The sequence below is a fragment of the Pristiophorus japonicus genome, chromosome 2 (assembly GCF_044704955.1).
Source record: "Pristiophorus japonicus isolate sPriJap1 chromosome 2, sPriJap1.hap1, whole genome shotgun sequence".
NCBI lineage: Eukaryota > Metazoa > Chordata > Chondrichthyes > Pristiophoridae > Pristiophorus > Pristiophorus japonicus.
This window is the reverse complement of record NC_091978.1, coordinates 287,430,828-287,457,575: the sequence shown is the minus strand read 5'-3', so window position 1 is coordinate 287,457,575 and position 26,748 is coordinate 287,430,828. Positions and strand designations below refer to the sequence as shown.

Below are 26,748 nucleotides of genomic sequence, written 5' to 3'. Positions count from 1 at the left end.
GATGGCATCCAGCTCCTGGCCCAATTCTCACTCCCTTCCGCAGGCCTTGACATCATTCCCACCACTTTAGGGTGGGGGCAGATGTGCAATGCAAAAATGAGGCCCGGCGGTGAAAATCGCCCAGGCCTCGATCCATTCTCTTCCTCCAGCAAGCTGCCTGCTTCGAGTCGCCCACGCACCAATCCCTCATCAAGTTATAATCGATGCCTATGTGTCAGTTTGTGTTTAGAAGTGTATAATAATAAGGCATCGTTCTGTGCCCATTTTCAACAATCCTTTTTCTCACCACAACTGCTTCTGCTGACAGGCAAATTAGAAAGCTAATATGTTAATTTTCTGTGTGTCTTTCAGTCCTGTTTGTGCTGCTGCTGCCAGAGCCAAGCTCTCATGAACGTGATGCCCATGAACGACACCTCCAAACATGTAGATTTGCATTGGAAAAACCATGAGCACAATAACCCTTGCGATCGTAGCAGCCGGAAGGATAGCATGAACTGAAAGGTGATATTTCCTGTCGACGTTGGGAAATGCAGTATGAGTAGAGCTCGCACGCTCCTCTGCATCTCAAACTGTATCTATAACACCCTCTGCGGTGGAACAGAAGATGGATTGTGAGTTGAACTCATCATCTCAGACCCATTTTGGGCTCCCTGTTCCAACGAGTTTGTTTCTGTATGAGCGTTGATTATTTTTGATTATCAGAAAATATTCGAAAACAAGCACCGTCCACCAGGCCAGGTATCTGTGTGGATTATTATCTTCTTGAAAGGTCTTTAGGGACCACAATAGGTTTTCATCCACCTTTGGCATGCTGTTTAAATTAAAACAACTGGGCAAGTCTTGTGAAATTTCACCACATATGTCACTAAGTTGTTAGATGCTAGAATCCAGGAAGGAAGATCTGTTTCACATATGTATTCAGTATATAAAAACCCCTGTCTTTTATCATCAGGGACGATAATGATATTTTCACATGAATTTACTGCAGGAAGGCAGATTCGGCGATTCAATTTGATTCAATTCAATTCAATTCAATTCAAATGTTGACTGAAAAAAGATAATGCAAATATCAACATTGTTTAATGAAGATTTGTTTAAATACTGTAGTCTATGAAAAAAGGAAAGAAATGTCCTCTTCACTCCTGCAAAAACATAGAGAATGTTACATGATACCTAAGTGATTAGTTTTTGGGGAGCTATATCCATTCCCTTTTTATATATAACCAATTGTGATTATTATATATTTGCTTAAATGGGCATAATTATTGTCAGCTTCTGGAAATGTCCCATAGATGTACATATGGATATAAAGGCCTCAGTGGCAGAGTCATCAGAAGAATAAAAATCCCACGTCAACATTTTGTTAAATTATATAAATTAGAATGCCTTATGGCAATGAAATGTGTCTCAGATGAGCCCTGACTTATTTTTGTTTGTAGTGAATCCTCTACCTCCCCCAAAATGCAATAAAAGCAAGAATGGTTCTTCATTTCTGTAATTTAATTTAATTGCTGTTTGAGTATTTAATGCAACATGGCAGACAAATACAATACAAATACAAAAGATGTTTCCAAAAGGTTCATATGCCATCTCTAACGAATCCAATCTCACATTTGTTTCACAGATGTTGACTAAAGTACATCTGACACATTTTAAAATGTAAAGCAACAAGTAGTGTGATAGTGATGGATTACTTCACAGAAAGATTTACCTTTCCATATACTTGCCTGTGTCCATTATTTGAATTTCAGCCATTGTTTTTTGATAAGCTAAAAGCATTGCTTGTTCTAAAATGTCCTACGACTATTACATAAGAACATAAGAACATAAGAAATAGGAACAGGAGTAAGCTATATGGCCCCTCGAGCCTGCTCCACCATTCAATAAGATCATGGCTGATCTGATCATGGACTCAGCTCCACTTCCCCACCCGTTCCCCATAACCCCTTATTCTCTTATGGTTCAAGAAACTGTCTATTTCTGTCTTAAATGTATTCAATGTTCCAGCCTCCACAGCTCTCTGAGGCAGCAAATTCCACAGATTTACAACCCTCTGAGAGAAGAAATTCTTCCTCATCTCTGTTTTAAACGGACGGCCCCTTATTCTAAGTTTCGATAAGATCGCCTCTCATTCTTCTGAATTCCAGTGAGTAAAGGCTCAACCTACTCAACCTTTCCTCATAAGTCAACTCCCTCATCCCCGGAATCAACCTAGTGAACCTTCTCTGAACTGCCTCCAAAGCAAGTATATCCTTTCGTAAATATGGAAACCAAAACTGCACACAGTATTCCAGGTGTGGCCTCACCAATACCTGTATAGCTGTAGTAACTGCTTTTATAGTCCATCCCCTTTGCAATAAAGGCCAAGATACCATTGGCCTTCCTGATCAATTGGTGTAACCTGCATACTATCCTTTTGCGTTTCATGCACAAGTACCCCCAGGTCCAACTGTACTGTGGCAGTTTGCAATCTTTCTCCATTTAAATAATAACTTGCTCTTTGATTTTTTTTCTGCCAAAGTGCATGACCTCACACTTTCCAACATTATACTCCATCTATCAAATTTTTGCCCACTCACTTAGCCTGTCTATGTCCTTTTGCAGATTTTTGCAAATTATACACTGCAGAATTAAAACATTTGTTTCTCTATTGATTTTCCATTCGGAGATGGATCCACTTTCATTTGAAAATGTTTTCTGTGTAACCCACTGCGGACAATTTATTTTTGTCTTTTCTATATTTTTGTGGCCTGAATTATGAGTATGCTCATTTTCCACCCTGGTGAATATCCTACTAATGTTTGTGTGTGTTTTTTTAACTTCCACATTGTGGATCTACGCATTGCGCGGTGTGGTGCTGAGTCATTTGGATCTAGAAAGAGTCATGTTTGATGCCTCCCTCGTGCTGAGCCAACAATTGGCAGGGAAATACAACTAGCCTCGGCAACCTGGGCTGGAAAGGAAAAATCAGCCACGGTTCCTGCTTCTGATTGTTAGACAGGGACTGCTGCTGGAAATATGGATATTGGCTGAAGATGGAATCAGACTTGGCAGTGTCGCCCCACACTGCCAACATGCAAGAAAAAATTGCTCTATGCGAGAGAGTTAACATGTTGTTGCCCAGGTTCCCAATATTTTCCCCTAGTGTGAACCAGTTTAATGCATGTTAACACACAGAGCCTTCATTTTTGGGCTTAAGCACCAATTAACAGTGAATGTGTAAATTTAGTTAGTCTTGCCCTCTAGCCCACATCCTGTTAATGACGCTTACTATAAAAGTGGCACAAGGCAGTGGAGGGTGTTGGCAGGGTCCAGCAGAGAGCAGAGCAGGAGATATCATTAAAATCATTCAACAGTTTGGGGCTCATTTTGATTTTGTGCGATACTGTAAACAGGTGATAGCGAGTTGGCAGCCCGTTTTCATTTCCATGAGGGAAGGGGAAATTAATGCAGCCAATTGAAGAGTCTTTTTGGGGCATAGAAGCCCTGGTGGAGAAATTGGACATTGTTGCGGCCATAATTTTAGGTACAAAATGGAAGAAAATAGATCCAATTTTGCAGGGCTATGTGCTACGCCCCAAGGATGCCTGAAATACGTCTGATATCATTTGGGCTCTTGAGATATTGAGAGATCGCTGGTGGCCATTTTAAAGATGCGTTAGGCCTGTACTGCATGCTAATGAGGGGCCTAATGCCTGTTTAAGAACCCCTGTCGGAAATTGGTCAGCGCTGAGCGGAGCATACGGCAGCCAGCCGGCTGAAACGAGCAAGTAAATATCGAAATGAGGGCCTGCACCCATTTCAGAACCCAGATCTGCTTCACTCAACAATACCTGGTCCATAAGCAGCTGAACCAGCGGTCCTTAAAAGGCTGTCACCAAAAATGTAAGTATTGTTTTCATACTAACTTGATGTGGAGCTGGGATGGGTAGGAGTACTTCTCCCGGCCCCCACAACACTACTGTGGGCTGCTGCCAGTCCATGCTTGGCTCCCCTCCCTTTTTCCCCTTCTCCACCCCCCACCCTCCTCCAGGACTTACCTAAGGGCTGTTGCTGGTAAGGCAAGCAGCCCAATTTCCATTCGGCCACATGCGGGCTGCCTCTGGAAGCATGACAGCGAAGGCAGGTTACTCAGATTATTACAGTGCAGCAAGAGGTCCACTTTAGGACAGTCCTCAGGCCTCCCGTCGTGGGCCTGCACTGGAAGCATGCTGCCGGTTAAGTCATAATGGGCTAGAACCTCCACTTTTTTTGCATGCTTAACGCCCACTTAATGCCCATTTTACCCCTGAAATGACGTATAACGCCCATTTATCGCCCATTTTGGCACAAAATGGAAACTGGCGGGCATTTTTCAGAAACTTATCACCGAGCGTTACTTTCCCCATGTGCTTAACGCTGGGAAAAAATATTACCACCCGCCCACTGTTTTTGGGTGGAATCAGCAGAAAGGGCGAATTCAACACCCATAATATCGCCCAGCGTTACTTTCCGCTCAGAAATAACGCCGAGATTCAATATTAATGCCCTCCCACTGTTTTTTGCCATAAAGAGCATATTTACCCAAACTAGCGGCCATGAGATCGCCCATTGTCAATTTCACCACCTCGCACACATAACACCCATAATATCGCTCGTTGAAAAAACTGCCCACAAAAAGTGGAACTAACCTGAATGAATCACAGCGTTATGGACGCCATGTTGTAGATCGCATGTCGCGTCCTTTAAAAGGCTGCTCTGCTTCAACCTCAGCGGAGTTCGGATGCACTCTGCAGGTTGTTGGAGTTGATGTGAAAACATCTGACCATACTGTGACCGACTGGAATTGAAGAGGTGTCTTCGTCGGGGTATTCCTTGCTTGTGAGCAATCAGTGGAAAACAGAGAGCTACTGCAATGGGGCCTGTCCTTTCTCACCCTCTCTTGGGGCCCAAGTTTCGACAGTAGTTGCTCCTATTTTTTTGGAGCAACTAGTTTTTTTGGAGTATCTTAAAAATCGCAATTCTCCACATTTAGTTTGCTCCAGTTTCAGTGAGTTAGTTCAGTTTCTTTTAGTTCATTTTTTTTTCAAAAGGGGGCGTTACCAGCCATTTACGCCTGTTTTGGCCATTTAATAAGCAAGTTTAGACAGCAAAAAGTTACTCCAAACTAACTCAGGCCAGCGTATGTGTCTGCTCAGAAAAACCTTGCGGACACTTTACAAATCAGGCGCAGGCAGCCAAAGATAGCGGGCGGAAGGGAAGTTAGAGGACCTTGCAAAGCACTAAACACATTCACAACAACTAATACAGATCTTGTACTGTAACTTTTGCATAATTTACACATTCCACTATATAAAGCTTCATAAAGTATGCACTTTTTAATATCATTTAGATCAGAAGTTGAATTTTGATGGTGCTGACTGCCTTTTTTACTGCTCCTATCAGCGGACAGTCTAGGGACAACTTTTCTAATTCGAGCAGCTTGTTCTTTTTCTAAATCATTTAAAGAAACTCTCCTCCTTTCCCCCCGGCCCCATCAAAACTCTTCCCCCCCCCCGCCCCCCGCCCCGATCAAAAGTCTCCCCACACCAACCTGTTTCTTGTAGTCTTGACCTCGATTTGAACTTGAACTTGAACTTCAAAAGGGATATTGTCTTTAGGCATTAATGCTTTGAAATTTCTTGACATAGATGTGGTCAGTGACACAAACCAGTAGCTTCATCCCCCCAGTATCGTGTCTTGAAGAATTCCGCCACAAACGTGCTGTATGACTCCTGGTGCTGATCTGGTGGCTCGGACTCGAGCTGCTCCCCCCCAGGCTCCTCCAGCTCCTGCTCCCCCGGGCTCCCCGGCAAGCTTCCCTCGGCACACACCGTGCACACACTCCGCCAACTGAACGGGAGGGGCAGCACTGGCAGCAGAGAATGCAGGCAATGGGGGTGAGAGAGGCTACAACAATGAACTGGTGTGAGCGCAAGAAGGCAGCGGCCGGTCTGTGCAGCAGGCCACTTGGTCCAGGAAAGGGGCGGCAAACACCGCGTCGTCCCTTCGGCCAGGGATAGGGTCACCCAGAGCCAGGATGCGCTGGGAGGGCCAGGAGCTACTGCACACACGTGCAGACTCCACTGCGCACACGCGCAGCTGCCAGCGCTCTTTTCGGCACAGGGCTATAGCTCCGCCCCCCACAGGTTCTGCAGTGCTGCGCCGAGTTCCAAGGAGACCTGATCAGTGTGGAGAATACCACGGTAAGAATTAGGTGCATTTTTTGTTCGAGAAAATCGGCGGACCTCACGGAGGTACGCCATTCTAAGGGTCCGTGGAAACTTGAGCACTTGGTGATCAAATACATGCAGCAGACTCGACATCACCAAAGGACCTCTCCACTGCATTATGTGCCAAATGTAAGAAGTGACAGATGGATGAGGAGGACCAGACGTTACACCCCCTGCAAGCATTCTTACCTCGACTTGCCCGACGCTGCCTACCTTCAGAAATTGCACTTCCACAAGGAGGCTATCACTGAGGTATGCCAGCTGATAAGGGCAGATCTGCAGCCTGACAGCACCATCAGTACTGCACTGTCATTCTATGCCTCGGGTTCTTTTCAGGCTACAGCTGGAAACATTTGTGGACTTTCTCAGCATGCCACACATTGCTTCATTAGACAGGTCACTGAAGCCCTGTATGTACGCAGGAGGGACTTGATCAGCTTCCTTATGACTAGGGAGGCACAGAGTGAGAGGGCGCTAGGATTCTCCAGAATTGCAAACTTCCCCAAGGTGGAGGGTGCAAGGTGAAGGTACACACTGTAGGATTGCAAAATTCGTGGGAAAACCTCTTCAGTGTTTGGACTCATTGGAAAGGGAATTTAATTTGGAACGGTCAACCAGAAAGTTTGAGATCCTAAAGTACACCTGGAAGAAACTACGAGTTTTAATCGGATTTGGGATTTTACAAGGCAGATTGGGTCCATGTGGGAAGGGCTGAAAACTAAAGGATAACTATCCTTCAAAAGAAACCAGTTTTGGGTATTGAAGCTGTCTGGGGTATTGAAGCTAAACAAATCGGCTGGGGAATTGTATAAACTCGAAAATCCTTCTCCCCAGGAGAAATTAACATAGCAACAATCAACCCAGAAATAGCCAGCCATCACCCCGAGCAGGAAACCCATGCAATGCATACATAATGTTAATGGCCCATCCAGCCCGCATGGAAACCCAGGCCTAGGCAGACAGTGCAAATACCAAAGCTAATTTTTTCCCGATCAAGAAACAAATTCAAGAGATCGACACGTCCGAGGCAGGTTAACATTAATGGGCCCGTCAAAATATGACAAAGAGATATCAAACCCGCCAAAAATTAAACAAAGAATCGGGGCTGATTTGGCGCGAAGATTAGAACGGCTCCCAAAGTATAACTGGGGCCTTGTTTTAACAAAGTTTAGGCATAGCATCATAGAGCATCAAGAAGGGAAAAAGGAGAGAGAGACCACCACAGCAGTTTTAACAAGCCTCTCCAACCTTGACGACACTCCCGGGGCCACACTGCCCTGCTACCGAAAGAAGAAGGAAGAACATCATCACAGCAGAAAGCAGCCCCAAGAACTTCGGACATCACCATTGTGGCAACAACTGACCACAGCCAACCTGGTAACATTGAAAGCACCGCGATCGACCAATTCCAAAACCAAAACTCCTCAAAAAGAAACCGAAGATTCAAAAGTTTTCACTCTGCAATCTAGTCCTAGCTACCAACAGGTGAAACCTTACCTAAAAAGACTTTAAAAGCTATTTCTAATGAAAGAAAGTGGGTACTCACCCCATAAGTCCAATATGCGCCCAACTAAAGACTACGCAGTCAGAAGTCCTCTACGATGTTCGGGGTACAGCAAGCAGAACCTACAGAGTCCAGCGAACCCCAAAATCGTGAACCACCGCCAACGGATAATAAAGGATTGGTGAGCATAACCCTGTCTGCCCTGGAGTTTAACCTAGTCAGAGTTAGGCATTGGGAGGTGGGAGGTGTATTCTTTCTGTAACCCCTTTTGAATGTGTGGTGAAGTGTTCTTTATTCTAGTCATTTCAAGCTTGACATTGTACTTGTCTGCAATAAAATCAAAGTTCTTTGCACCAAAACAGTTGTCTCTTGCACTTTGTCACATCCCCCAAATAAATGCAAAGTCTAGAACCAGAGAGTGGGAGCGATTCGAACCGCTCAGAAGGTCAGAGGTGAATCTGACACCACACTCTACCCCATACAGCACATTGCGATGCTGGCACCTTTTCAGGATGTTGAGGTTTTCAGGAACCGCAAGAGATTCCACTCCCTGAATGTCCAACTGGCTATCGACCACCAACAAATTATACTGGCAGTGAATGCTCAATTTCCGAGCAGCATCCATGATGCTCACATCCTGCGTGTGAGCACTGTATCTGACTTGTTTAATATTCAGCCACAAGGTCAATGCTGAATGCTTGGTGACAAAGGATATGGCCTCGCCACCTGGCTGATGACCGCCTTGCGTGACACCCACACCGAGGCCGAGAGGCGATACAGCGAGAGCCACAGAGCAACTTGCAATATCATGAAAAAAAAGGCTTTAGATGCCTGGACCACTCAGAAGGCGACCTCCAATATCACCCTAAGCAGGTAGCTCAATTTGTGGTGGTGTGCTTCATGCTGCACAACTTGGCTATCAGGAAGGGACAAGAATTGCCTGATGAGTCTGACAGTCCACCTCACCAGAGAGAGGAAGAGGAGGACGAGGAGGCAGACGCTGACATCGGCCCAGACAATAAGGCTGATGTTGAAGCCATGCCCCCACCCCCATGGTGGCATGATAGCTGCAAGAGCCTTACGTCAGGAGCTCATCAATGATCGCTTTGCCTGAAAGAACGTTGGTGTTATTCACAAGGCTGACTCACTGCTGGATGTGCAGGTCATACATCAATGGTGGGCATCACCTTGGTGACAGTTAAAGTTTAAGTTGATTACACACAGGAATCACCTGTGTGTAATGGCGCACCTATCTGAGCCAATGTGCTACAAGGTTTTGTTAAATAAAAAACATTTAAACCTAACATTAGTCTGAAATGAAGAGTATTTCTGTACAAACCAACCCATTCCCCCCATCCCCACTTATCCTCCCTACCTCTACCCCTTACTCTTACCCTCCTGACTTCAAGCCGCCTGGCCGAGGAGCTCCTCAGGCGATGCTTCATTGGGAGGGGGGGGGTGATGGCCAAAGCGCTGCATGGATGGATATGGGAGAGGACGGTCCCGAGGTGGAAGCGTGCCCTGAGTCATGAGCAAGATGTTGCTGCTGGCTCTCATGTGTGGTTGGCAATGGGGGTGCGGCACCTCGGGGTGCAGTGCCACGCTTCGGGACCACTGGGAGCCCTCTGCCACCAGTGTTCCTGGCTACCAGCTCCAGGGTCTCCTCCATCCCTTCCATGTTATATCTTATTTGTTGGACAAAAACTCGGATTCAACTATGTTCTTGGTGTTTAGCAGGCTTTTTGCTGCTGGTGAATCTCCGTCGTTCCTCCCACAACAGCCAGACAAACACACACCACAGCCACACACGCTTTCAGTCCCTCTGAGCTCCCTCTTTCTCTGTCTCCTCTTCTGCGCATGTCATGATGATCCTTTGCCTCCTGAATCGTGGAAATCGAGCTAAGGACGGCCACACTTTATAGCAGAAGGTCAAAAAAATTTAACGCTACCGCCCATTTCCTATTGCTCGTGGTAAGGCTCATTTTCAAAAACGTAAACTAGATGCTTTGAGAATGGGCGAGAAGCCGGCAATCTAAAGCCCCTTTTATACCGCACACGCCGGAAATAACGCCAATTTTGGGGCGATAAGCACAAAAGTGGAGGTGCTAGCCCAATGAATTTAGCCCTTATTTTCTCTCATAACAACATAAGAAATAGGAGCAGGAGTGGGTCTTATGGCCCTTCGAGCCTGCTCCACCATTCAATAAGATCATGGCTGAACTACATAAACTCCACTTTCCCGCCCTATCCCCCTATCCCTTGATTCCTTTAGTGCCCAAAATTCTATCGAGCTCAGCACTGAATATATTCAACAACGGAACATCCACTGCCCTCTGGAGTAGAGAATTCCAAAGATTCATAAACCTCAGCGTGACGAAATTTCTCCTCATCTCATTCCTAAATGTTGATCCCTCACCCTGAGACTATTACCTCTAGATTTTGACTCTCCCGGGGAAACAGCCTCTCAGTAACTACCCTCTAAAAATGTCATACCTTTCAATGAGATCACCTCTCATTCTTCTAAACTCCAGAAAATATAGGCACATTCTACGCAATCTTTCTACATAGAACAGTCCTCTCATAGAATCATAGAAATTTACAGCATGGAAGGAGGCCATTTTGACACACCGTGTCCGCGCCGGCCGACAAAGAGCTATTCAGCCGAATCCCACTTTCCAGCTCTTGGTCCATAGCCATGTAGGTTGCAGCACTTCAAGTGCACATCCAAGTACTTTTTAAATGCGGTGAGGGTTTCTGCCTCTACCACCCTTTCAGCAGTGAATTCCAGACCCTCACCACCCTCTGGGTGAAGATATTTCTCTTCATATCCCCTCTAAACCTCCTACCAATTACTTTAAATCTATGTTCCCTGGTTGTTGACCCCTCTGCTATCCTATCCACTCGATCTAGGCCCCTCGTAATTTTATATACCTCTGTTCCAAAGAAAACAAACCCAGCCTATTCAATCTTTCCTCACAACCAAAATTCTCCAGACCAAGCAACACCCTCGTAAATCTCCTCTACACCCTTTCTCATGCAATCATATATTTCCTGTAATGTGGTGACCAGAATTGCATGCAGTAATCTAGCTGTGGCCTAACTCGTGTTTTATACAGTTCAAGCATAACCAACTCACTCTTGCATTCTATGCCTCGGCTAATTAAGGCAAGTATTCCATATGCCTTCTTAACCACATTATCTACCTGGCCTGCTACTTTCAGGGATCTATGGACATGCACTCCAAGGTCCCTTTGTTCCTCTACACTTCTCAGTGCCCTACCATTTAATGTGTATGCCCTTGACTTGTTAACCCTCCTCATATGCATTACAGGTGCAGTGTTCAAAATCCGGAATTCCGGAATCCGGAATGTTCCGGAATCTGGACTCCAGACCGATCGGTGACCGGATCGTCCGGAATCCGTAAAATGTTCTGGAATCCGGACCCGCTGACCCTGTCAACCTCGGGGCCCCGCCGCTGCCCGACCTTGGGCCTCACCACCGCTGCCCTTACCTCGCTGACGCTCGCCTCGCCCTGCTCGCCACCGCTGTCCTTACCTTGGAGCCTCCTCACCGGCTTGCCCCGACACCTCATCTGCGACGGGGCCCACTGGCCCAAACATTTACTTGGCGACGAGGCCCGCCCAAACACCTCCTTGGCGGCGGGATCCGCCGAACATTTCCTTGGAAGCGGGGCCCCGCCCGAACAGCTCCTCCATGGTGGGGCCCACCCGAACACCTCCTTGGTGGGGACACGCCCGAACAACTCCACCTCAGCGGGGCCCTACCCAACAGCTCCACCTTGGCAGGGACCCGCCCGAACAGTTGCACCATGGCGGAGCCCGCCCAAACACCTTCTCCTTGGTGGGGCCCTGCCCGAACAGCTCCACCATGGTGGGACCCGCACGAACACCTTCTCCTCGGTGGGGCCCCCCCTGAACAGCTCCACCTCGGTGGGGACCCACCTGAACAACTCCTCCATGGCGGGCCCCTCCCGAACACCTCCTTAGCGGCGGGGCTCCACCCGAACAACTCCTCCATGGTCGGGCCAGCGGCCCAAACACCTCCTCGGCAGGGAGCCACCTTTCTGACGTTCCGAAATCTGGAAATACTCGAACCTGGACTCGGGTGTTTCCGGAAACGTGATGTCAGAAAGATGATCCAAAGTCCGGAAAAACACAGAATCCGGAACGGCTTCAGTCCCGAGGGTTCCAAATTCTGAATGCTGCACTTTTACCTCACACTTCTCTGGATGTAATTCCATTTGCCACTGTTCTGCCCAACTGATCAGTTCATTGATATCCTCCTGCAGGCCGCAGCTTTCTTCTTCATTATCATCTGCAAATTTCTTAATCATACCCCTAAAATCCATATACACTACATAAAATATATTACCCTCATCGACCCTCCTGGTTATCTCCTGAAAAATTCAATTAAGTTAGTCAGACACGATCTTCCCTTAATAAATCCATGCTGACTGTCTTTGATTAAGCCGTGTCTTTCTAAGTGAAAATTTATCCTGTCCCTCAGAATTTTTTCCAATAATTTTCCCACCACCGAGATTAGGCTGACTGGCCTGTAATTACTCGGTCTATCTCTTGCTCCCTTTTTAAAGAAAGGTACAAAATTAGCAATCCTTCAGTCCTCTGGCACCACACCTGTAGCCAGAGTGACTGGAAAATGATGGTCAGAGGCTATTTCCTCTTTTGCTTCTCTTAACAGCCTGGGATACATTTCACCTGGGCCTGGGGATTTATCCACTTTCAAAACTGCTAAGCCCCTTAATACTTCCTCTCTCACTATGTTTATTTCATTTAATATTTCACACTCCTCTTCCCTGATTGCATTGCCTCTCTTGTGAAAACAAGATGCGAAGTATTCATTAAGAACCATATCCATGTCTTCTGCCTCCACACACAGATTATCTTTATGGTCTTGAATAGGCCCCACTCTTCAGTTATCCTCTTGCTCTTACTGTATTTATAAAACATCTTTGGGTTTTCCTTGATTTTACTTGCCAACATTTTTTTCATGCTCCCACATTGCTTTCCTAATTTCCTTTTTAATTTCTTCCCTGCACTTTCTATACTCCTCTAGAGTTTCTGCAGTATTGAGCTCTCAGTATCTGTCATAAGACTCCCTTTTCTTCTTTATCCTACCCTGTATGTCCCTTGACATCCAAGGGGCTCTAGATTTGTTAATCCCACCCTTTTTCTTTAAAGGAACATACTTGCTCTGAACCCTCAGGATTTCTTCCTTGAATGCCTCCCACTGCTCTGATTTACCTTGAAGTAACCATTTCCAGTGCACTTTTGCTAAATCCCATCCCAGCCTAGCAAAATTGGCTTTTCCCCAATTGAAAACTTTTATTCCTGGTCTAACGTTGACCTTTTCCATAACTACCCTAAATCTTACTGAATTATGGTCACGAGCACCAAAATGCTCTCCAACTGATGCCCCTTCCGCCCGTCCAGCTTCATTCCCTAAAACTAAGTCCAGAACCGTCCCCTCCCTTGTTGGGCTAGTTACATGCTGGCTAAAATAGTTCTCCTGAATGAAATTTAGGAATTCTGCACCCTCTATACCATTAACTAATTTTATTCCAGTTAATATTACGGTAGTTGAAATCCCCAACTATTACTGCCCTATAGTTTTTGCACTTCTCAGAAATTTGCCTGCATATTTGCTCTTCTATCTCCCTTTGACTATTTGGGGGTCTATAGTACACTGCCAGCAGTGTGATCGCCCCCTTTTCGTTCTTCAATTCAAACCCATATGGCCTAATTTGATGATCCTTCTAACATATCCTCCCTCCTCACAGCTGTAATTGTTTAATCAATACTCCGACCACCCTCCCCCCACCCCCCGCCCCTCCCCCCCACCCCCGCTCCTTTTTTTACCCTACTCTCTATCCCGTTTGAAAATCCTGTAACCAGGAATGTTGAGCTGCCATACCTTCCCTTCTTTCAGGCATATGTCAGTAATAGCTATGAAATCATACTCCAAAGTGTCTATCTGTGCTCTCAGTTCATCTTCCTTGTTTCCTATACTCCTTGCATTGAAGTGTCATCATCGTAGGCGGTCCCTCGAACGAGGATGACTTGCTTCCACGAGTACACAGGTGTTTTGATGAAGGATCCGATGTTCCAGTCCTGAACTCCAATTGAGGGGGTGGAAGATGCCTGTGCGTGAATTTTTTTAATGTGTGGTAATCGTTGCACATCAGCCATCACATGGGCTTGATATGGGAGGTGGGACCAGTACAAACCGGACGGTCTGCACCTCGGCACGACCGGAACCAATGTCCTAGGGGGATTGTTTGCTAGTGCTGTTGGGGAGGAGTTAAACTAATATAGCAGGGGGATGGGAACCTATGCAGGGAGACAGAGGGAAATAAAATGGAGGCAGAAGCAAAAGATAGAAAGGAAAATAGTAAAAGTGGAGGGCAGAGAAACCCAAGGCAAAAAACAAAAAGGGCCACAGTACAGCCAAATTCTAAAGGGGCAAAGGGTGTTAAAAAGATAAGCCTGAAGGCTCTGTGCCTCAATACGAGGAGTATTCAGAATAAGGTGGACGAATTAACTGCGCAGATAGCAGTTAACGGATATGATATAATTGGCATCTCGGAGACATGGCTCCAGGGTTACCAAGGCTGGGAACTCAACATCCAGGGGTATTCAACATTTAGGAAGCAAAAAGCAAAAAGGGACACATTACAGCAAAATCCTAAAGAGGCAAAGGGTGTTAAAAAGACAAGCCTGAAGGCTCTGTGCCTCAATGCGAGGAGTATTCGAAATAAGGTGGACGAATTAACTGCACAGATAGCAGTTAATGGATATGATGTAATTGGCATCACGGAGACATGGCTCCAGAGTGACCAAGGCTGGGAACTCAACATCCAGGGGCATTCAACATTTAGGAAGGATAGACAGAAAGAAAAAGGGGTTGGGGTGGCGTTGCTGGTTAAAGAGAAAATTAATGCAATAGTAAGGAAGGACATTAGCTTGGATGATGTGGAATCTGTAAGGCTGGAGCTATGGAATACCAAAGGGCAGAAAACGCTAGTGGGAGTTGTGTACAGACCACCAAACAGTAGTAGTGAGGATGGGGACAGCATCTAACAAGAAATTTAGGATGCATGCAATAAAGGTACAGCAGTTATCATGGGCAACTTTATTCTACATATTGACTGGGCTAACCAAACTGGTAGCAATGCGGTGGAGGAGGATTTCCTGGAGTGTATTAGGGATGGTTTTCTGGACCAATATGTTGAGGAACCAACTAGAGGGCTGGCCATCCTAGACTGGGTGATGTGTAATGAGAAAGGATTAATTAACAATCTTGTTGTGTCTTGATTAAGATGGAAAGTGACACAGTTAATTCAGAGACTAGGGTCCTGAACTTGGGGAAAGGTAACTTCGATGGTATGAGACGTGACTTGGCTAGAATAGACTGGCGCGTGATACTTAATGGGTTCATGGTAGATAGGCAATGGCAAACATTTAAAGATCGTATGGATGAACTTCAACAATTGTACATCCCTGTCTGGAGTAAAAATAAAATGGGGAAGGTGGCTCAACCGTGGCTAACAAGGGAAATTAAGGATAGTGATAAATCCAAGGAAGAGGCATATAAATTGGCCAGAAAAAGCAGCAAACCTGAGGACTGGTAGAAATTTAGAATTCAGCAGAGGAGGACTAAGGGTTTAATTAACAGAGGGGAAATAGAGTACAAGAGGAAGCTTGCCGGGAACATAAAAACTGACTGCAAAAACTTCTATAGATATGTGAAGAGAAAAAGATTAGTGAAGACAAACGTAGGTCCCTTGCAGTTGGATTCAGGTGAATTTATAATGGGGAACAAAAAAATAGCAGACCAATTGAACAAATACTTTGGTTCTGTCTTTACAAAGGAAGACACAAATAATCTTCCGAATGTACCAGGGGACTGAGGGTCGAGTGAGAAGGAGGAACTGAAGGATATCCTTATTAGGCAGGAAATTGTGTTCGGGAAATTGATGGGATTGAAGGCCGATAAATCCCCGTGGCCTGATAGTCTGCATCCCAGAGTACTTAAGGAAGTGGCCTTAGAAATTGTGAATGCATTGGTAATCATTTTCCAACAGTCTATCGACTCTGGATCAGTTCCTATGGACTGGAAAGTAGCTAATGTAACACCACTTTTTAAGAAAGGAGGGAGAGAGAAAATGGGTAATTATACACCGGTTAGCCTGACATCAGTAGTGGGGAAAATATTGGAATCAATCATTAAGGATGAAATAGCAGCGCATTTGGAAAGCAGTGACAGGATCGGTCCAAGTCAGCATGGATTTATGAAAGGGAAATCATGCTTGACAAATCTTCTGAAATTTTTTGAGGATGTAACTAGCAGAGTGGACAAGGGAGAAGCAGTGGATGTGGTATATTTGGACTTTCAAACAAGAGATTGGTGTGGAAAATCAAAGCACATAGTATTGGGGGTAATGTACTGATGTGGATAGAGAACTGGTTGGCAGATAGGAAGCAGAGAGTCGGGATAAACGGGCCCTTTTCAGAATGGCAGGCAGTGACTAGTGGAGTGCCGCAAGGCTCAGTGCTGTCACCCCAGTTCATTACAATATATGTTAATGATTTAGATGAAGGAATTGAGTGTAATATCTCCAAGTTTGCAGATGACACTAAACTGGGTGGCAGTGTGAGCTGTGAGGAGGACGCTAAGAGGCTGCAGGGTGACTTGGACAGGTTAAGTGAGTGGGCAAATGCATGGCAGATGAGCATAATGTGGATAAATGTGAGATTATCCACTTTGGGGGCAAAAACACAAAGGCAGAATATTATTTGAATGGCGGCATGTTAGGAAAAGGGGAGGTGCAACGAGACCTGGGTGTCATGGTTCATCAGTCATTGAAAGTTGGCATGCAGGTACAGCAGGTGGTGAAGAAGACAAATGGTATGTTGGCCTTCATAGCTAGGGGATTTGAGTATAGGAGCAGGGAGGTCTTACTGCAGTTGTACAGGGCCTTGGTGAGTCCTCACCTGGAATATTGTGTTCAGTTTTGATCTCCTAATCTGAGGAAGGACGTTCTTGCTATTGAGGGAGTGCAGCGAAGGTTCACCAAACTGATTCCAGGGATGGCAGGACTGACATATGAGGAGAGACTGGATCAACTGGGTATTTATACACTGGAGTTTAGAAGGATGAGAGGGGATCTCATAGAAACGTGTAAGATTCTGACGGGACTGGACACGTTAGATGTGGGAAGAATGTTCCCGGTGTTGGGGAAGTCCAGAACCAGGGGACATAGTCTAAGGTTAAGGGGTTTAGGACTGAGATGAGGAGAAACTTCTTCACTCAGAGAGTTGTTAACTTATGGAATTCCCTGCCGCAGAGAGTTGTTGATGCCAGTTAATTGGATATATTCAAGAGGGAGTTAAATATGGCCCTTATGGCTAAAGGGATCAAGGGGTATGGAGAGAAAGCAGGAAAGGGGTACTGAGGGAATGATGAGCCATGATCTTAGTGAATGGTGATGCAAACGCGAAGGGCCGAATGGCCTACTCCTGCACCTATTTTCTATGTTTCTATGACAGAGCTCGGCCTTTATCCAATGGCAAGGGTAAACCATGACGACTGGAGTCCTGCTCAGCTGCACGGACTTAGTGTGCACACATATCTCAGTGTGGGCTGGCCCGTGCTGCCCCTGGGCCCTCTGGGCCCCATACCCTCATCTGTCGCACCTCCGCCACGATCTCTCACCGCTCCTCCGCCATAACCATTCACCGCATCTCACCACAAACATTCGCTGCTCTTCCACCCCAACCTTCCCACTCCTCTGTACCTGGGCCCCGCTGATGTTCCAGCCCATGCTCCAAAACAGTGACCTGGGTTTTGATGATGTCACCCAGTCGCCCATCTCAAAAACGTCGCACACTTGGAGCAGCTCGCGCTGGAAGTTTGAAGTGGTACGCCGCTCCAGCTCTTTTATCTCCCGACTTGCAGAGTTGTTCTCTCGCAGATCGGGGGGGCAGTATATACCATTACTGCCAAACTCACTTGTCTATTTTCTAGTCCTTGTTTCCTCTTTTTTCAAATTCACTTTCTACTTTTTTGCTTTCCAATTTCAGCTTTGCTTCTCTCCCTTCTGAATCTATTCTCAGGTTCCCATCCCCCTGCCAAGCTAGTTTAAACTCTCCCCAGCAGCACTAGCAAACCCACTCGCGAGGATATGGGTCCCGGCTCTATTGAGGTGCAACCTGTCCGGCAGGAACCAATCTGGTGAACTTTTGTTGCACCCCCTCTGGGACAAGTATATCCTTCCTTAGGTAAGGAGACCAAAACTGTACACAGTACTCCAGGTGTGGTCTTACTAAAGCCTGGATCGTCTTGAACTCCCTATCAACATGCATCATTCCCCCACTGAGATAGCAGGCTGACGAGCTTCACCCAAAATTGACCTTGTATTTGTTTTTTCCCCCCTAACTGAGCTCAGGAATTTATTATGTGGAGAATATTTAAGATTTTGCAACAGAGACTGAATTCAGCAATGTGCGGTTTGTGTATTCACACTAATCACAGGATATCAGCAGTGGTTTTCATTTGAACATGTAGCCAAACCATGCACATCAGTGTATTATTAAAAAAACAAAAGCACTTTCGGTCTTCACTGTGCCAGTTATCCTCAAGCAAGAATATCAAGGCAAAAGCTCAATATAAATGTACTTGCACAGCAAGAGCGTAGTTTTCTTTTGTTAATTAAATTTTTAAGAATTTATATCCAAGTATATATTTTCTGAATCCATTGTAGATTGTTATTACATGCATAGATTTGTATAGTGTCTGTTCCCGAGGTGGCTCTCATACATTTTGCTGCATGTAGTTGGGCTCACATCTTCCACACCCCGTAATCTTCAGTTCATCCAAAAATACAGCTGCCCATATCCTAACTCACACCAAGTCATGGAAAGACACGGATTAATCAAGAACAGTCAGCATGGATGTGTCAAGGGAAGGTCATATCTGACTAACTAGATTGAATTTTTCGAGGAGGTAAGCAGGAGGGTCGATGAGGGCAGTGCGTATGATGTAGTGCATATGGTTTTTAGCAAAGCTTTTGATAAGGTCCCACATGACAGACTGATCACGAAAGTAACAGCCCATGGGATCCAGGGCAAAGTGACAAGTTGGATCCAAAATTGGCTCAGAGGCAGGAAGCAAAGGGTAATGGTTGATGGGTGTTTTTGCAACTGGAAGGCTGTATCTAGTGGGGTTCCACAGGGCTCAGTGCTGGGTCCTTGCTTTTTGTGGTATATATCAATGACTTGGGGCTAGACTTTCCATTATTTTTGCATGTATACCGCCCACTTAACATCCATTTTAACGCTGAAATAAAGTATAACGCCCATACATCACCCATTTAGCCATAAAATGGAAACTAACGCCCATTTCTTGGTCACTTACCACCGAGAGTTACTTTCGGCGTGTTCTTAATGCCAATAAAAAATAATACCGCCCGCCCATTTTTTGGGGGCGGAAAGATCAGAATGGGCAAAACCAACGCCCGTAATATCGGCCAGCGTTACTTTCGGCATTTAATTAACGGCGAGATTTAATTATACCGCCCGCCCACTGTTTTTTGTCGTAAAGATCAGATTTGACGAAACTAACGCCCAAAATATCACTGAGCGTTACTTTCGGCACCTCGCACACATATCGCCGAAAATATCGCTCAACGAAAAAACCGCTGTGAAAAAGTTGCTCTCGCCTGAAATAATCACAGCGGTATAGACCCCATTTTCTACATCACAGGTCGCTTCATTTAAAAGGCTGCTTCAACTTCTGGGGAGTTTTGATGTACTCTGGAGTCCTTTTAAGGTGATGTGAACATCTGAACAAACATCTTATCATTCTGTGGATGCTTGGAATTTGGTTTAGGTATCTTAGTGTGGAAATTTATTGTTTGTGAACAGTAGGTATAATACTGATAGTTATTGGAATGAGGCCTGTTATTTCTTAGCCTGTCTTGATGACCACGCACATGCTGCAGACTAGAGATGGCAGAAGGTATATTCAACAGTATTATGTGCCCAATCTAAGACATGCCAGCCTGATGTGGAGGACTAGACCTTACACCCCCCCGCACTTACAGGGATAAGCGGTCTTACCTCAACTTGTCTGATAACACCTGCTTTGGGAGACTGCACTTCCACAAAGAGGTTATCAATGAGATATGCCAGCTCATCAGGGGAGATCTGCAGCCTGCCAGCATTATCAGGACCGCACTTTCCGTCGAGGTCAAGGTCACTGCAGCACTTTCATTCTACATGTTGGGTTCCATTCAGGCCTCAGCTGGCAACATTTGTGCTATATCTCAGCATGCCACACATTGCTGCATTCAACAGGTCACTGAAGCCCTTTACGCATGCAGCATGGACTTTATCAGCTTCCCTATGACCACGGAAGCTCAGACTGAGAGGGCTCTAGGATTCTACTGAATTGCTAACTTCTCCAAGGTGTAGGGAGCAATAGACTGTACGCAGATCGCCATCAGGATGCAGAGGTTTTTTGGAACCGAAAGAGATTCCACTCCTTGAATGTACAACACATTGTCGACCACCAGCAAATAATTATGGCAGTGAATGCCAAATTTCCGGGAAGCATCCATGATGCTAACATCCAGCATGATAGCACTATATCTGACATGTTTACCAGTCAACCACAAGGTCAATGCTAGTTGCTTGGTGACAAAGGATATGGCCTCGCCACCTGGCTGATGACCCCCCCCTGCGTTACACCCATACCGAAGCCAAGAAGCAATACAACAAGAGCCACAGAGCCACACGCAATATCGTCGAGAAAACCATTGGGTTGCTTATGCAGCACTATAGATGCCTGGACCACTCAGGAGGCGAGCTACAATACCACCCTGAGCAGGTAGCTCAATTCGTGGTGGTGTGCTCCATCCTGCACAACTTGGCTATCAGGAGGGGACAAGAATTACCAGAAGGGACTGACGGTCCACCTCAGGAGAGAGAGGAAGAGGAGGATGAGGAGGTGGACGCTGACCTCAGGCCAGACACTCAGGCTGACACTGAAACCATGCCCCCGCCCCCTTCTAGACCACAGGTGGCTACATAGCTGAAAGACTCTTATGTCAGCAGCTCATAAATGAGCGCTTTGCTTGAAAGAGCGTTGTTGGTATTTACAAAGCTGCAGCTCATACATCAATGGTGTGCATCACCTTGGTAACAGTTAAAGTTTAAGTCGATTCATGTTAAATGTAATTATACCCTTACATGTTAAGGCATCACCGGAGCGCAACAAGGTTATGTTAAATAAAAAACATTTAATGAGAATATTTGTATGAAATCATAATTATAACACCCCACCCCACCCCACAACAAATTTATAACATTTAGATCAATCAAATGGTCAACATTTCCAACACCATAGAACACAAATGCAAAACAACAGGGTAGCCCCCTCCCCACTTCCCCCAAACCTCCCAACAAAATAGCGGCAACAACATAAAAATATGACCAAGACAACACCTGCGGCCATGCACCTCACTTTCCTTCCCCACTCCGCTTCTCCTCCCCACCTCTATCCCTTTCCCTTCCCCTCCTGACTCCAAGCCACCTGGCCGAGGAGCTTCTCAGGCGCTGCTTCATTGGGGGGGGATGACTGCAGAACCGGTGCTTGGATGGATACGGGAGAGGACGGTCCCAAGGTGGGAACATGCTCCGAGCCAGAAGCAAGATCTTCCTCCTGGCTCTCATGTGTCGTTGGCAATGGGGGTGCAGCACCTTGGGGTGCAGTGCCACGCTCCGGTACCACTGGGAGCCCTCTGCCATCAGTGTTCCTGGCTATCACCTCCAGGGCCTCCGCCAACCACGGCACGTACTCAGTCATGGTGGCGGACATGCTGGCCAGCTAGTGGGATATGCCCCCCCATTGTCTGTAGGATCTGCTGACCTATGTCAACGCTCCTCCTGGACAAGTCTACCATGTCCCCGCTCAGATCTGCCGCTCATGGAGCAGACCTGCCACATCTAACCAACCTCCGTTTGGTTGGTGCCGTCCTGGAGATACCTCGGGTGCCCTCTGGCAAGGTGCTTAGGCCCGGTACCTCCACTGTGGAGGTGGGAATGACCGCAGGAGCACTAGATGGCCTTGGGGTCGAATGCCTTCTGAAGCCTGGTGATGCAGTCTCCTCAAAGTCCATATTCTCATCCATGGAGAACAGACCCAGCAAATGCAGGGGGAGGAGAATCGGTGCTCCTCAGCAGCAGATGTCCGATTGTCCGGCGAGTCCGGCCCCACGCCTCCACTTCTGGCCTCGGTGGTGTTGTCTGGGGCCGCACTTCTGGCTGAGCCGCAAAACATAACTGAGGTTATTAGAGGAGACAGGGATGCTAGGGTCACAAGGGATTCCTGCACTACACACAGCATAGGCATTACAAAAGCACCACTGCTATCAAAATAATCACAGACACACATTTCATGACCATCAACAAATTCTGCATTGCAATGAATCTCATGAGGCCATCCTTACTTAGAGAACACTTTTATCAATCATCTGTCATAAATTATTGGTCGGATATGAGTGGGCAATGGTGTATAGTTTACTCACGTGGCTTCACATCAGGTTCTGCAGCTGCATGTGTGGCCGACCTGGGGTGGCTCCCCACTCTTGTCAGCATTCGCTCCTCGATGTCTGTCAGCTCGCTGATGACTGGTGGCCCGCCACCCATTGGCCTCTGCTCGGCCCTATTCTTGGAAAGCTTCTTTTGTAAAAGGTAACAACAGCACGACATGGCATGAGGTCATTGCGTGATATCATTGTTAGGTACTGTCATAGAAACTGATACAACACATAACCGACAGATGTAATCATGATTATTATGAAACTTATCATTCTTTACCTAAAGACGTACACTGTGAACGCAGACTTTGAGTACAACATTCCCAGTATAAGTGCAAGACATCACATCTGATTTTAATCACTCATTACACTTACAAATCAAATTATATAAATATATAAGTATATGTAAATAAATGTAATACTCTGGCGGAACCGACAAGGTCATTCCAGCGCTTGCGGCACTGGTTGCCCTCACGCACCTCATTAGTGGGTGACGAGACCATCTCGGCTATCTTGGCTCATATCTTCTGGTAGGCCTTTGGGATGGGCTTCCCATGCCCTCCCTGGTCAATTGACCCCAGCATGACTCGACCTCCTGCATGAGGGAGGCATTTGCCTCATCTGAGAACCTCCTCGCTCTTTTACATCCTCCCAATTGTTCCTCTCCCAGCTCACTGCTTTCACTAGCATCAGTCTCCACAGCGTGCTGTGTCACCTCCTCTATCCCTTCCATTGTAACAACCAAATTTCCACAAATATATCGGTGAGAACAACTTAATTTTTGCTCAGAATTCTTTCTGCTGGTTGAAAATCTCCCTCCTACCTCCCAAAACAGTCAAACAAGCAGACATCACACCCACACATGCTTTCAGTTCCTCTCTGCTCCCTCTCTCTCTGTTTCCTCTTCTGCGCATGTAATGATGACCCCTGACCTCTGGAAATGTGGGAAACGACCATTGCCATGCCGTTGCTATGGACGCCGACACTTTACGGCAGAAGGTCAAAAAAAATTAACGCTAATGCCCATTTCAGTTCGCTCGCGGTAATGCCCATTTTAAAAAATGGAAAGTTAGGGTTTTGAAAATGGGCGATAATCTGGCGATTTCAAAACCCATATTTACCGCCCACACTGGAAATAATGCCCATTTTTCGGCGATTTGCCCAAAATTGGGAAGTCTAGCCCTTGGACCTAAATGTTGAGGGTATGATTAAGAAGTTTGCAGATGACACTAAAATAGGCTGTGTGGTTGATAATGAAGAAGAAAGCTGAGGATTGCAGGAAGATATCAATGTACTAGTCAGGTGGGCAGAACAATGGCAAATGGAATTCAATCCGGGTAAGTTTGAGGTAATGAATTTGGGGAGGTCTAACAAGGCAAGGGAATAAACATTAAATGATATGACACTGAAAAGTGTAGTGGAACAAAGGGACCTTGGAGTGCAGGTTCACAGATCCCGGAAGGCATATAGAATAATTGCCTTTATAAGTCGAGGCATAGATTACAAGAGCAAGGAGGTTATGCTTGAACTGTATAAAACACTAGCTAGACCACAGCTAGAGTACTGTGTGCAGTTCTGGTCACCACATTACAGGAAATATGTGATTGCACTGGAAAGGGTGCAGAGGAGATTTACAAGAATGTTGCCTGGACTGGAGAATTTTGGCTATGAGGAAAGATTGGAGATGCTGGGTCTGTTTTCTTTGGAACAGGCGAGGCTAAAGGGAGACCTGATTGAGGTGTATAAAATTATGAGGGGCCTGGATAGAGTGGATAGTAAGGACCTTTTTCCCTTGAAAGAGGGGTTAACAACCAGAGGGCATAATTGGGGGGAGGTTTAGAGGAGATATGAGGGGAAATTTCTTCTTCCAGAGGATGGTGGAGGTCTGGAACTCACTGCCTGAAAACATGGTAGAGGCAGAAACGCTCACTACATTTAAAAGATACTTGGATGTGCACTTAAAGTGCCGTAACCTACAAGACTACGGACCAAGAGCTGGAATCTGGGATTAGGCTGGATAGCTCTTGGACAGCCGGCATGGACATGATGGGCCAATTCTATGATTTCTATGAAGTCGTTTTCACCAATCCCTCCTGTGCTTGCTGACCTACATTAGCTATCAGTCCAGCATGCCTCAAATTTAAAATTCTCTTACTTTTTTTCAAATCCCTCCATGGCCTCGACTCTCCCTATCTCTGTAACATCCTCGAGCCCTACAACCCGCCAAGAGCTCTGCATTCCTCCAATTCTAGCCTCTTGAGCATCCCTGATTTCCTTAATCCCACCATTGGTGGCCGTGTCTTCAGGTGTGTAGGCCTAAGCTTTGGATTTCCCTCCATAAACCTCTCCACCTCTCTCCCTCTCTCTCTTCCTTTAAGACACTCCTTAAAACCTACATCTTTGACCAAGCTTTTGTCTGCATTATCTGTCCTGATACCTCATGTGGCTTGGTCTCAAATTTTGTCTGATAACACTCCTGTGGAGCACCTTGGGACATTATACTATGTTCCAGGCGCTATATAAATGCAAGTTGTTGCTGTTCAGTGCCTGACTCCATAAATTTGCCCGCCTCCTTTTTTAATGCTTTAAAATCCAGGTGAGCAATTTTGTTCAATAACAAATAACATAAAACAACCATGCACTGATTATGAATCAACCTTAATCCATTGAATTCTTTATCTTTTTAATTATGGCCAACTAAGCAAGTGTTGCTGTTTGAAATTTCACCAAATCTAACTTTGACTTGGCAGGCTCCTGTATTGATCTGAGCTGCAATAGCCAAGGCAAAGCAGTATGCTCCAGCGGCAGTATACAAGATGAGAGCTAAATAAATGCTTAAAGCAATCAAAACAGTTGAGACTTACAATGTATTCAGGTTGTCTTAAAAAATGGTGACACAAGCTACACAATAACTGCAACTGTACATTAGTAGCCAAATTGGTAATGTATATTGTGCAGACAGACTGAAGAAATATTGTTAGACAGAGGCAGGCTAAAGCCTAAGAATTTTCATTTGGCAATCATTTCATTGCTGACTGCTGTGCTAACAAATGGTGCCAAAATAACCATTCACATATGTCAGTTAATGAGAACATGGATTAATATGTGGCACCCAAAGCTCTGTACAACTCACCATGGAGACAAAAGGATGGATGTGCCTTGTGCAGGACAACACCATGGTTGAAAAGAAAAGGAGCGAAGATGACGTGATTAAGTGACTCTAAACTTGAGGTTTAAAAGCCTTTCGGTTGTCGAATAGTAGGGCTCCGCAGTCATGAGATCCTGGAAAAGATGGAGAGACAATTGGGTTGGATTTTCCTCTGAGGCGGGTTCACCCCTGGAAATGAATCAGGGCAGGACTTCTACCCGTGGTCCTGACCTTGCCTTGACTCCAATTGTCAAAGAGCTGATTAAAATTTATGGCAAGTTCCCAGCAGGATCCCCACGACATGGAGAAATCCTGCAAATGCCAGGCAGCAAAATTTATTGCACTGCAGCACGATTAGGAGGAAGTGCCCATTTTAAAAGGGGCTGAAGCTCCATGAAGACTTTTTAATTAACTTTTGGAAAAGGCAAAGCATGAATGAGGTGGCTGTTACCAAGCTCTCTCCCTCCAACATGGCCATCAATGGGTTGCCCACTGCTTATCTGACAAGTCCCACCACCCCTCCTCTGATGGTCCCTGGGCTCTACGACACTTGAGGCAGCAGGCAGAGATACATGTCAGTTTATTTGGCCTCACCTTCCCGAGCAGTCATTTAAATGCTGTGTGGCTTTCAATAGACAGACAACAAGATCCATGCTGAAGGGTGTGAAAATTCCCAGAGGCGCTGCCAGGGTTATGCATCCCCATCTTATTTTCCTTAATTTATCACCCAGGCATTAAAGAGAAGGAAAATATTGACTTGCCTAAACTGTTCCAAGCCGAACGATAATCTGAAGCAGAGCCTCCAGGCAGTTGTCTACCTGGATGAGACTAGTCTAAATATTGTCCCTATTGTATTACCTTTGCTGTTATTAGACTGACAGCAAACCATTGCTGCAGTCAGTTAGTACATATCAGCAATAGCGAAGAAGTGATTCCTTGCTTAGCAAAGGAGCTTGGTGTAAGGAGATTTAGAGAGGAAAAAAAGAAGAAAAAAACAAAATAATCTAGCAAGTCAAAAAACAAAATATAAAGGTAGACTGGTTTCAAATTCACTCTGATAAATAATGAAAAGGGCTTTGGAAATAGCCTTTCATTGAATCTTGAGCACATCACAAAACAGATCAAAATGGCCCATACCTCAGTAACAAAATAAAATGTGGCTCAAAGAAAACTTCCATTTCATCATTAAAGGAAAAATCCCCTTAAA

General features: G+C 45.7%; 1 protein-coding gene and 1 long non-coding RNA gene across 3 annotated transcripts in view; one reads left to right on the top strand and one right to left on the bottom strand.

Moving 5' to 3' along the window:
• Positions 1-1,503, top strand: part of ednraa (endothelin receptor type Aa) — a 79,678-nt gene extending 78,175 nt beyond the window's left edge. Inside the window, exon 7 of the mRNA XM_070871522.1 lies at positions 352-1,503. Coding sequence (XP_070727623.1) covers positions 352-498 — 147 coding nt within the window. The 3' untranslated portion in view covers positions 499-1,503. The remainder of the gene's footprint in view (positions 1-351) is intronic.
• LOC139247118 (uncharacterized) overlaps positions 1-26,748 on the bottom strand; it is a 148,016-nt gene that overhangs the window by 49,219 nt on the left and 72,049 nt on the right. For both annotated transcript variants that reach the window (XR_011590826.1, XR_011590829.1), the window contains exons 2-3: positions 25,527-25,675; positions 22,382-22,532 (exon numbers count right to left, since the gene is read on the bottom strand). This is a non-coding gene — a long non-coding RNA (uncharacterized lncRNA). The remainder of the gene's footprint in view (positions 1-22,381; positions 22,533-25,526; positions 25,676-26,748) is intronic.